Source organism: Akebia trifoliata, chromosome 2, assembly GCF_017979445.1.
Source record: "Akebia trifoliata isolate Shusen 1 chromosome 2, ASM1797944v1, whole genome shotgun sequence".
In the NCBI taxonomy this organism is placed as follows: Eukaryota; Viridiplantae; Streptophyta; class Magnoliopsida; order Ranunculales; family Lardizabalaceae; genus Akebia; species Akebia trifoliata.
Window position 1 is genome coordinate 5,581,775 of NC_141376.1, and position 13,157 is coordinate 5,594,931.

General features: G+C 34.0%; 1 protein-coding gene across 4 annotated transcripts; it reads left to right on the plus strand.

Annotated features, from left to right (window-relative positions):
• The first annotated feature begins 189 nt into the window (after positions 1 to 189).
• On the plus strand, positions 190 to 9,425 carry LOC147409070 (uncharacterized). 4 transcript variants are annotated; one of them, XM_086425149.1, is made up of 7 exons: positions 190 to 674; positions 1,157 to 1,271; positions 1,381 to 1,555; positions 6,303 to 6,359; positions 6,442 to 6,617; positions 7,368 to 7,489; positions 8,518 to 9,425. In XM_086425149.1, exons 1-7 carry the CDS (start codon positions 289 to 291, stop codon positions 8,789 to 8,791), a joined length of 1,305 nt encoding a protein of 434 aa, XP_086281275.1. In that variant the 5' UTR covers positions 190 to 288; the 3' UTR covers positions 8,792 to 9,425. The 4 variants fall into 4 exon arrangements, with proteins under 4 accessions (XP_086281275.1, XP_086281282.1, XP_086281288.1 ...); XM_086425156.1 differs by having other exon boundaries at positions 191 to 674; positions 8,601 to 9,402; XM_086425162.1 differs by lacking the exon at positions 8,518 to 9,425 and adding an exon at positions 7,630 to 7,811 and having other exon boundaries at positions 191 to 674.
• Positions 9,426 to 13,157: the final 3,732 nt, after the last annotated feature.

Here is a 13,157-nt window from a genome sequence, read left to right on the forward strand (position 1 = left end):
CTGGCGTGTATTAGACTAGGCGTCGATAATCATTTTTTTTTTTAGATAATACATACAGGTGTCGATACTTGAAGACACAATTGATCTCTTTCACCTTAACGAGAAACGAGTATCTTTTTCCGTAATTCCAAAAATGTCCCCCCAATTGACAGTTTCAGACATGTCCCCCTTTAAAAGCAGAATTCTCACATTCGACAGGAAATCCAAAGCCTTCTTCTTCTCTGAAAAAAAGAAAAGAAAAGAAAAATTCAAAATTTCGAGAGGGCGAGCGAGAGAAAGAGCAAAAGAATGGTTTCGGATTCGGAGCTTATCGATCGGCTTCAGAAATTCCTTCGAACAGCAGATCTCAACACGACTACACCGGCTACTGTGCGCCGAACGCTCGAAGAAGATTTGGGAATCGATTTAGCAGACAAGAAAGCATTTATTAGGGAACAAATTGATCTTTTCCTTCAAATCCATATCCATAAAACTGAAGATGATGAAGCAGAAGAAAAGGATGAAGAAGAAGAAGCAGAAGATGAGAACCCAAATATAAAATCCGAAGCGAACAATGACTCCGAAGAAGAATCAGAAGCGGAAGCAGAAGCAGAAGCAGAAGCAGAAGTAGAAGAGGAGGAGGAGGAAGAAGAAGAAGAGGAATCGAGTAATGGAAAGGGCAGAAAAAAAGGAGTGTGAGTCTTTCTAACCCTTCTATCCCTCACCTTTTCTTTCTTTCTTGTTTTTATGCAATTTGGAGATTTTTCTCTTTAAAGTTGTTAATTTGTGTAGTTCTGATGAAGGGGTTGTGGTTAGATTTATCGCAATTTGAATGAATGGTGCGTTCTTGAATGTTATTGTTGTTTTCGGAAACATTTTCATTTTTCATGCATAATTTGGTGGGGCACACATTGGGTAATATGGGGCATAGGTAAATTATTTTATTTAGGGTAAATTTTGTTCTTATTCATCTTCATTGCGTCGAGGATTGTTTGTTAGGCAAAACTTGCATCAAGAAATTATGTTCTGTTGCTTCGGAAAATTAATAAATTATTTTATTGTATTGGGAAGACTAGTTGAGTAGTGCGTCGTTTTTTTACTATCACTCATGTCTTATTTTGTTTTTGTGTGTCTGTTTCGGGTGTAAAAATGTGGAGTTTTATTCCCTATCATGCAGGGCAAAAAAGCAGAAAAAAGATGTCAAAAGAAGAGGGGGTGGATTTACCAAATTATGCAGCCTTTCTCCTCAACTTCAAAAATTTGTTGGAGTTCCTGAATTGGCGAGAACTGAGGTACATTCAAAAAGTTCCGCAAAGTTGTATTTTTTATTTATTTTTAATACCTTTTTATTAGTTCAATTGATTTCAGAACCCTAACTCTGTTCCCTTATATTCGTTTTAGGTTGTCAGGCAACTCTGGACCTACATTCGTGAAAATAATTTGCAAGACCCAAAGAACAGGCGAAATATAATATGTGACGAAGCATTGCATGACATTTTTCGTGTTGGTACCATCAACATGTTTCAAATGAATAAAGTTCTGTCAAAACATATTTGGCCATTGGATTCAGAAGATGGTATTGCTTTCAGAATCTATTGATTTCAAATGCAGCTTTGTTTAACTGTCTTATTTTATTTGGCTATTTTGTATCTTTTGTTATGTATTTTGTTTTATAGGACCCAATTGTTCATTAATTGTAATTAGTTCATGTCATCTTGTAGTAGTCTCGATTGACGAGAGCTCTTTCTACAATATTATTAATCTGAACTCTTTGTGAACACTATAGGATAGGGAAACCATCATGTTTTATTTGGCTATTTTGTATGTTTTGTTATGTATTTTGTTTTATAGGACCCCAATTGTTCATTAATTGTAATTAGTTCATGTCATCTTGTAGTAGTCTCGATTGACAAGAGCTCTTTCTATGATATTATTAATTTGAACTCTTTGTGAACACTAAAGGATAGGGAAACCATCTTGTTCACTATTTGATGGAATTTCATGTTTGGAACCTCTTCTATTGTTGTTGGGAATGCTTTCATGTTTGATGAAGATCGTTCTACGTTTGTGAACCGACACTTATTCCGTCTTCAATTCCTCTACTTCATTCTTTCTAATCTTTGATTGTCCTTCTGCATTCCTTCTAACTAACCAATAAAAAACTTTCATAAAGGGGCATTCTCCAATACATTGATATTGATTACAAAAACTACCATATCTTCCAATCACGAGGTTGCAGGTACATTATTAACACATTTAATTTTAGTGCAAGAATACGATTCCCTTTCTGCATAGCAATTATAATAAAAAACACACGCCTTATCCAAATATAGGGGTCGGCAACACGAAGCCTACTTTTCCCTTCAACTCAATCTTAGTCCATATCTTCATTCATGGCATTTGATTTCATATGTTTTCTTACTACTTCCATCCACTTAATCTCAGCCTTTTAGTAGCCTTCAACTTGCATAATAGCAATCCATCTTGTTGGTGATGATCTTAGTCATCATTTTACATGCCTAATTGTCCTTTTTCTTAGGCTATTTCTAAATTCGCGTGTGTGCTCATTTTTAATTGTCTTTCATTTTATCCATCTCAACATCATAATCTCTAATACACTTTATCTGTACTTGTTTCTTGTCTGCCCAGCCTTCAACTTGCATAAAAACACTTCATCTCATTGGTGATGTTCTTAGTCATCATTTTATATTCCTTATTATTTTTTCTTTATTTTATCATTTTACCATCTTCTGTTGTGTGTCTGGCCTCTCAATCTTAACTCATGTTTCATCCCTAGGAGCAGTACCAACTAAGGTTTGTGTTACATATATTGTATTTTGGTGCTACTTATCTTAAAAGTTAAAACCCCCTTGCCAAGTCAACCTTTCTTAGTCATGTTTAGGGTGAATGAAAATAAACTTAGGGATTTTCCCGGTTCTTCAATTTTTTCAACATAAAACCTTAAAAAATTGACAAAAAAACAGAGCCTTGTATTATTGCATGATAGATCTATGGATCTGATTGATTCACAATTTTAATACTACTACAGCTTAAATATATTACAGACACATTGAATTATTGAGTACAATGCCTTTCACTGAAGAATAACTTCAATTGCACATACTCAACACTAGTTGATGTCGATTTCAACCTCATAGGTAGTTTTGACCAAAAACCTTTTCATATAGTGTCGTTCTTCACTTTAAAAAAAAAAAAACTTCCAAAAGCAAGCAAATGCGGAAAAACTGGATGTAAAGGTATTCTGAAACACTTCTTGTATGTTACAAAGCTTCAGCCTTGAACGATAAATTTTTCACCAAAATATTATTGGTAAAAGCCGCTCAGCCAGGTCATATTTTGAGAAAGAAAATTGCTAACATTACTAATTTAACTCCCAGTAGAATCTATTTGTCACATTGGTGTTCTTTCTTTCTCTCATACTTCTACTTAAGATCATACTTGAAATTATTGAAAATTCCATTTTAACATTTAATAATAAAGGTGGATTGTGATGGTTAATGTTCGTGACTCTACCCCAACTTTCTAGCATCATTGTCATTGGAAGTAAACTTAGTACCAAAGTCGTCATTGCAATCCATCATTGTCATTATCCTTGCAGGTCGATTTTCTTATCTCTATTATCATCAATATAATCATTTTCTTCCTTTTCTTCTCTTTCACTCTAGCTTTTATCTATTGCAAATCATCTTGGTACTGAACCTTGTAATTTCTGCTTTTGAGGATGGCATATATGGTGCTATTAATGTGAAGAGCTTGTTCTCAGTTACACAATATAATATTTCCTTGGTTTTAGTACCAAGTTTGAGCTCTTCAAGAGGAAATTGTTATTTAATCTTGAAGAAAACCAATGTCATTTGAAACTATGTTTACTTTTTATGACTTCGAAAATGTAAGTTGTCAAAAAAGCAAGATTAAGAAATCGTGCAAACCAGTTCCATTATTTTATTTGAAGCTTCCTTTTATGCTTGTCAATTTCATGTGATACATTTCAAATTTGTTATTTTTTGATGAAATTGGTTTCATGAAGATCACAGCTATGTATAGAAAGTTGTTTGGAATTCACCTCTATGTTTATTGCGACCATCCTCTTTTATAAATTTAATTTTAAGAAAATCTATATTCTATCAACGTATCACTGATACTAAGATGATATGTGGTGATTAAAATTGTGTCCTCCATTCATTCTTGGTAAACCGGTTAAATTGGAAGCTTAATGGTTGGGGTGAATTGATTCCAAAGCAATGGGCCAGAATGTGTCAGGTCTTGGCAGTCTGAGAACCTTGGTTTAGTGATTATTATTTATTACCGCCAAGATAATAGTGAAAATTGCTTGAAATGGTCTCAATTGGTTGACATATTTCTTGGTCTGCTTCTCTTGCTTATGCATAAGGTGAGTGGGTATCTCAGGTCAACCAAGTGAAGATTTCTCCTCCAATATAATTCATGGAATTCCCAACTTATGAGAAATTTCAAAATTCTATATGTATGTGATACATTTACTGCATCAGCCAATGCATAGCAATGAAGTTCTTCCATACAAGTCCACCAAGAAACATGTTAACCAATTGAGATAATTTCAAATAATTTTCATCTCTCAAAATGACTATAGTAATCACCAAACTTGTGTGGGTTCAAAATGGCAAGACCTAACACTACATGTCTAGTTGGTCTATTGATTTTGATACAATGCTTCTTAGTGGCAATCTTCCAATTTGATGCATAAGGATTACCTCATCTTACAAATTATGTTGGCTTATCTATGCATTCATCTATTATTCTTGAAACCGTCATGTACTTGGATTAACTTTTTCGACTTTTAGCTTAAAACCATCATTCCAAATATCCTTCTGGTGACTTTTATTTCTATTCAAGTTTTGTGTATAGGAAAATGTTGTCACCTAGCAGGTGCTAGCTAGCTTAGTTGGTAAAGTCTTTGGGTGATGATACTAGAGACTTGGGTTCAAATCCCGTCAACATCGAGTTACTACTATACTCGTTGAAAAATAGCTTACCGATATAAAAAAAAAGTTGTCTCCTAAATTTAGATATTGTACCTAGAGAATTAATTTGGTGGGCATTGGGAAAGAAAATAGTCTTGAATCGGTCCATTGACATGATTTAGGACATGTACAAGAGGGCTATGAATAGTGTGAGAGCAAATGGAGGGGAAACAAATGAGTTCCATGTTACAATTGATTTCCATCTGGGGTCGGCTTTGAGTCCATATTTATTTGTTGTAATTATAGATGAAGTAACTACTCATATTGTAAGTGCACATACCTTGGTGTATTTTATTTGTGGATTATGTAACATTAGTTGATGAGATTGCAGGAGTCAATACAAAACTAGAATCATGGAGAGAGTTGTTGGAGTCCAAAGACATTAGAAGAAGTAAATCCAAGACCAAGTATGCGGAGTGTAAGCGTACCATTGACACTCGAGGATAAATATCCTGTGAAAATTGTTTATCTACAAATATTCTGAAATGAGCACTTTGGTGATCGCAGCCTTATTATACATAATGATATAGAGTTTGAGGAAGATGTTGCCCTTAGAATTAGAGTTGGATGGTTAAAGTGAAGGTTCACTTCTGGAATACTATGTGACAAACGTATACCGATTAGATTAAAAGGAAATTGATAAGATGATAAGACCATCTATGCTTTATGGAGCTGCATGTTGGGTGGTTAAGAAGCACAGATGAAGTAGTTGTGACTGATGAGTGAAAGACTAGGAAAGATAAATTTACAAATGAACACATTCAAGAAAATGTAGAAGCAGCTCCAACAAATGATAGATTAAGAGAAAAAAAAAAAAACATTCAAGTTGAAGGTTCTAAAAGAGCAAGTGGAATACCAAAAAGAACATGGATGGAGATTGTGAAAGCAGATACGAGCACGCTTTCGATAACAAAAGAAGTGGCTCTAGACAGAGTGGAATAGAGGAGTATGATTCGTTTAAGCCAACCCCAGATCTTTGTAATAAGACAATATGGTGTTCACGCTTTACTTTTTTCGTAGCAAATTTATCTGAAATATAGTTAGTGCTTGAATCATATGAATTTATTCTTCTAATCTAGTTTGCAACATTTCCACGTGAATTATTCGAATGAATTCATTTGTCTTATCTCCTTCTTGAGGATTTTCTTATTTTAGTTTGATATCTTTCTCTTCAAATAATTCAGCATACTTTTTTTATGTACTGGTGTTTACTTTTGTTGGTATTCACGTTACTTTTCATCCTGAGGTTCTGATGTTTGTATTGCTTGGAAGACCACTGATATAATGTTTTCCATATGTCAGGAGTTCCGGACAAGTCAAATCAAAAGGAAAAGCAACGAAAGAAAGAGAGAAGAGAAGGTAAGAAAGAGACAAATTGAGGCTCTTCTAATGTGATGAACATATGTTGGATACATACTTTCTATTCTCTCTTTTTGTTCAGATCCAGATGAACCTAAACCCAAAGAAAAGAAGCAGAAGGGAGGGGGTTCTGGGTTTCTTGCTCCTCTTCCACTTTCAGATGCTCTAGTGAAGTTCATCGGTACTGGTGAAAGTGCCTTATCACGGTCTGATGTTGTAAAGAGAATGTGGGACTACATAAAGCAAAAGAATCTGCAGGTATTGTTGCTGTTGTTGGAGTTTCACAGTTGTACTCACTCTGTTATCCTGTTCTCTGTGGTACAAATTCCATCCATTATTGTCTGTCCCATATGTTTAACTTATAACCACCCAAATGTCTGAATCTGTAATAGAAATTTTCATTTTAAAGATCTATTATGAGAAGGAAATTATTTAGTAGCATACTGTAATAAAAAAAATCAATCATTAAAAGTTGGAATCCATTGAGCCTAGTAAGAAATAATCGCTACTCTTTCTCTGCATGGCTTTCAGTTATCTGTTAAAAGGACTCTGTTTTCTTTGAATTTTTCATGTTTGACACGTGCCAATGCATTTTACCAAACAAATCTTTAATTTATTTAAATATTTTGTTTTCAGTTATTATTGTTTATATAATTTCTGTATGATTTAATCATATATCAGCTTATCTAAATACGTTCTTCACTTTGTACGCTCTTTTAATACACTGCTTCACCAGTTAGGTGTTCTTCAAGCTGTTTGCTTATATTCCACTACTTGTCAAAGATGGCTATTAATTGCTTGAAACTGTCTGCAATGATGATGCCCCTATAAAGTAGTATGAACTGTCTCTGTATTATTTTTTTTTTGATAAGTCTTATTAATTTCTTTATGATACCCTATAAAATACATCTTAAACTTGCAGACATTTTAAGAACATCCAGCTTTGTGCTGTGATACACATACACGTTAGGAATATCTTAAACTAACTGTTTCTGCTTGTCAATGAAGGATCCGTCTGACAAGAGGAGAATAATATGTGATGATAAACTGAAAGAACTCTTCGACGTTGACACATTCACTGGCTTCACAGTTTCAAAGCTACTGACTGTTCATTTCATCAAGTCAGAACAGTGAGTTGCTCTTACTGGTTTTAATGTTCAACCCAAACAAATGGGCAATTTTGTTTATGAGTTTAATTTAAAATTCTAACAACTGCTCTGCTGAGTTGAGTTTTATTATCAGTATTTATCCTTTTTTGAATGCTCAACAGGAGAGCAATAGAAAGTCAAAAAAAGAAATCAGTTGTTTCCTCCACCATTCCAGTGATGTTCTTGTAAATGTTTCAGCATGTGGATTGCTTAATTTTAGAGGTTAGACGGAATTTTGGTTGAAATTTGATCTGTTTCTTGAAGATGAAATTGTCAGGTTTCAAGTGTGCTTGACTTCTTTGAACTCTAGAACTGCACAGATGAAAGTTGAACCTTCGGAATTTAAAAAAAAAAATCTGGATGATATTAAGTTATTGGGTTTTAACTATCAGTGTTAGTATAGAAAAGCTTGAATTCAATCCCATTTGCATCTATAAGAAAATAACACCTATGGGGTTGACGACAGCATATTCGTCTAAGGTTTTTTATATCACAGGATGTTTTGTCAAAGATGAATGTTAAAGGTCATCAATGTAAGCAATGCCTTATCCCAGCTATTTCTACTCAGGTAGGCAACACCCATCCTCTTTCACCAGTCAATTCTATCTATAGAGATGATTCTTCTATCAAAGCATGTGTCCTCAAATCTTCTTATTCTACTTTCTTTTTCTTTATGGGTAAGCTGAATTTGAACCCATGACTCAAAGTTGTATTACATGTCAACTTACTGTAGCTATGGTTGCAAGCCCCTTCGAATATCTCGACCTATGTCCTTCTCACTGATGCTCTTAGTGTTTTAAATCACAGGCATAAGTCTGTTTTAGGGATCCTAGGACAAACTTCACTCACTGAAATCATATTTTAGAAGGTACTTTGTACAAAATCCTATATAAAGTTATGTTTTTTTATGATTACCTTGCAAAGTTCAGGTTTCATGGATATATGCTTATTTTTTGGCCTTCTTTATTTGGTGAGTGGGTTTAAATGTAAATGTGGGCTTTTGATCCCAGGTTTGTGGTAAAACCACTTGCAGACTTTTCCACGTCACAAAGGTGTCATCTTCAATTGTTGACCAATTTTTTTTCTCTCACAGTGGAACTGATAATTCATTGTGGATGTCAGAAATTTTGGACGGTGTACTTTTGCCCAACATCTATTCTCCTCTTTTCTTGTATTCTGTTTGGACCAAAGGGAATTGTTACGATTATTGTGGTGAATCCTTTCTTGGGCTCAGTGTTGATGAAGGTTATAGTTGATCTAGTAGATCTCATTCTTGTACAATGATGAGTGCAACATGTATGGTTATAGTGGGGCTTGTAGATCTCATTCTTGTACAGTGATGGGTGCAACATATGTTTTAAAGGAACTTGGAAAATCTGAAACATGTCTCTTGTTCTACATGAGACCCACCCCTCTTCGTACAACCAGCATCACAGTAGCTAAGGAAAAAAACCATGGTTTTCTAGAGTGATATGGAGTTTGATCTTATCTAAGAAATTCTAGATTTCAGTATTTGCATGTTGGCATGTTGCAGATTATTCTTTGGTTGAAGGTGCTAAGGTTTGAGGAGTGTTTGATCTGACAACCCAGGTTCAAATCCTGTTGAGCCCACTTTCACCTCTGACCACTAAACCCCTTGCTTGTCGCGGGGGGGAACCAAGAGAGATTAAACTTTGGTCTTCACTTAATTGGACCGATCTAGTACTTGGTTTTGCATCATTTATATCTCCAGATTTCCTTGATCCATCTATATATGCTTGGCTACATTCTCATTCATCTACGTTGTTGTACTTCACTCAATGCTAATATTGTGATAAGAACACAGGTTTATAAGCTTACAGATTGTAGCTGAGAGTAATTTATGAGAAGATGAGAAGCTAGAGTTTCATACTCTTTTTGTGTATTGGGTGCATGGAGTCTCATTATAGGCATAGAGTAGGTGATGCTTCTGTAGATCATGAAAATTTAGCAGCTGGTTCCATATTGGGCCTCTGAGTAGCGATTCAAAGGCCTCCCACATGAACAATCCTTAGTATTCTCTCAATGCATAGTCATGTTAATCTTATGCAAGTAAACTGGTTTTCCAACAACAACAAAGCCTTATTTTAAAATGGGTTCGGCTTAACAAATAATGTTTCCTCCATTTCATTGTGCAAAATCTAATTTCTTTTGTTATTGAGAGTTTCATACTTGGTTTGATAAGTTGAATTTTTTTTTTTCCCTTCTGATTACGTTGTAATTGATTTTCGTTGAATGGTTCCAAACCATCTCAGCCAACTTTCCCATATATTATAGTCTATACAAAAGTTGTTCCTACATTCTTCTACTCATCCGTATTGATATCTTCATCTACGTTATATTCAATTTATTAACATGATGGTTCTTGATTGTTAATCATTTGGTTCTATAAAAGCGTAAATAGAACCCAAATCCATCTTTTTTTTTTTCCTTTGTATCATAACCAATCATTCCTTGTTGCTCTATCTCATTTGGGACTGTGACCTCACTGTCCCAAGAGGAACAGCTCAACCACGTGGCACCACTACTTCTATGCTCTTATATGTGTTTGATTGACGAATATAGATAGTATTGCAAGGAATCGGCCTTTTCATGACAGCTATGGTGTAGAAGCCATGGTGATATCCTAGGTTCTACACATCTGGGTCCCACACTCACACTACCCTACTCTTACCTGAAAATATTAAAAAGCAAAATGAGAGATGCCACATATTGTTTAATCAGGAAATTTCGTCACACTGGAAACTATGATGAGAGAGAGAGAATCCAACAAAACTTCCCAATAGGAAGAGAGAGCATTTAGACCATCCATCACAGAATCCAATGGAACTATCCAAAGAGAGAAGGAATCGTTTCATGAGTTGGACAAGTGAGAAGGTTGCGTGTTAAATGGTATTTTCTGGTACACTTAAATTAAAAAAAAAAAACAAAGAAGGAAGAAGAGGGAAAGTAATTTAGACCACCCATCCATTTTTTGATGGATAATTGAGATACTTCTCTGTGCTTTCAAATTCATGACATACACATTGAAATTCTATGTTCTTCAAAATCATACCCGGTGAAGATGAGGTTGAAAAGGTTAAAACAAGAGAAATTTATTGACTCATCAAAATTACTGTGGCACTAATACAACAACAGCAAAATTGGTATTTCACCAAATTAATCGTATTTACTAGTTAGTAGTCTTGTAACCATTCAAGAAATAACTTAGTCATCAAAAATATATTTTTTTTTATTTTTTCGGTGAATAAAACGATTTCATCCTACATTTTGGTTACTCACCCTTAGAAATAAGAATAATGCGGAAATGACCTCAACATTAGACTTCAGTTCTCATACACTTTCACATCAAATGTGTGATATGATGTCGAATCTTGAGGTCACTAAAAATAATTGAACTGAGAGGCTAAGGGCTTTAACAAAGATGGTGGATTTTAGGTGTGGGGAAGAGAAATCAAGGGTTTTGAATTAGAGATTGAAATTGAGTGCGCTTGGAAGTGGATGTAGATCATTTTTCGATTATTCTTCAAGAGTAGACTAAAGTCAAGGGGTATGTCATCAGTTGGAAAACGTAAAGGTATGTCTAAATCACCCCCAAAAAAGTGTGGGTACTTTAACTAATAATGCTGTTTGTGTCCGCAAGATCCCATGCTTGTTTTGGTAAAGAGTGGATGGTTTTTATGATTCAAGCACGTGTCATAGATTTAAAGGGCTTGATTGGACATTAGTGGACTGTGATGCAGCGTTCCTACAGTCCGTGACTATTAAGGCTGGCTGTGCATGCGGCGAACATGTAAGCCACCATTTAGTGGATCCCACCATAGAAATTCTCAACGTGAAAGCTCCCACATTTTGATCATCTCAACCATCCAATCAAATCAACTTTTTATTTTTTTTTATTTTTTTATTATGATTTTTACATCATCATCATCATAAATATTTGTATCCGGCGTAGATCTAAATAAAAGTATAGAGATTTACGGAACAAACCTATTGTTGCAATTTTATTATAAAAACTCCACTACTTTATCAAGTTGGTTACCTGTACAAATCTTACTTTATAAATCATACTACCAGGACTAATTTAGTAAGATTTTAAATCTTACTAAGGATCATTGAGCCCACATGGACAATTAAATTAGGAATCCAAAAAAATAGACTTATAAATTGCATGTAAAAACTCAGATTCCATAGAAAAAATAAAATAAAAACATCTTTTTAATCTTGATATATATATAAAAGTTCTTAAAATTCTATATTTTTTAATCTTGTACATCAGATCATGTTTTTTAACGTCACAAATTAATGTGGTTAGAATCCACTCAAATGTATGTTAAGTAATAAATTAATTATAGAAATTTATGACATGAATCCCGCTCCAGAGCCTGCTTGATAACGAACTTGATAAAGTGAGGTTTGGTGGGTAACAAACTTCATAAAGCAAGGTTCCCTTGGAGTTGTCAGAATTCCAAAGGAGTTTTTGTAATAAACATGCAACAGTTAGGTCTGACACGTAAATCTCTCATAAAAGTATGTATAAATGTAAATTAAATATATTTTTAAATACATCATTGGATTGGATCTCTATCAGGTTAATTCTAAATTGATGTGATAAATTATTTTTTATGAATAAATTAGACTTGAATCCAAGACTTAAAAGCAGCGTTGCAATATGTCAAATGATCTGATAAATTATGATTTAAGAACCTTATCAAAATCCAAACCCTTGATTTTGTCTCATTGATAGGATTGGATTTTGGGTTTGATCTTATCAATTGATCATCCTACATCGAGTCCAATGTTTTATATGAATCTTCGGCCTAATTCTTTGATTATGAAAAATTGTGTTTTTTTAATATACAAATTATTTGAATTCTAATTAGATATTATCCGATATTTGATAAGATAATAGAATTCTAATTCGGATAGAGTTTTTGAACATCTGTCGAATTCGAATTCAAATTCGGATATCAGGTAAAAATTTCGAATTTTGATATTGTTGTATCCAAACCGATAAGCACCTGTTGACAGCCCGAACTACCACATCAATGCAGTGTGAAAGTGAGTGAAAAACAAAGTCCCTCTTAGATTTTCCATTTTCCTTCTTTTAGGTATGTGACGAATTTTTCGCGATATAATGAAGAGGTGATAAATTACCGAGATGATTCGCAAACTTCACTTTTTCGCAAGGAAACATGTATCATTAGTTTCTTGACCCACAAATGAGAAAAAGTAGACACAAAAGTCAAAATAGAAGATAAGATTGCAGTAGATATTATAAGTAACTGCTATGGAATCTTTGTCCTGTGTGACGAAAATGCCATCATATCTTTAATGTAAATAAGGGCATTTTGGTCACACGAAACCAAAAGATTCTTTGCTTTATGTGTTACTGTTTATATATATGTTTTTTTACTGTTTTTGTAGGATTTTTGATTACTTGTACGTTGTACTTCTTTTGTTTCTATGGTGAACACTATTTATCGCGATGGCCGTGCCCACAGGAAGTCATACGTTGTTTAAAATTTTTGGAAAATTATTACATTATATATTTCTTGGAATTTCAGAATTAATTTCTCTTGAGAAAAGTTAATTAAAATAAAATAATCAATCAATTTTACATCACTAATTT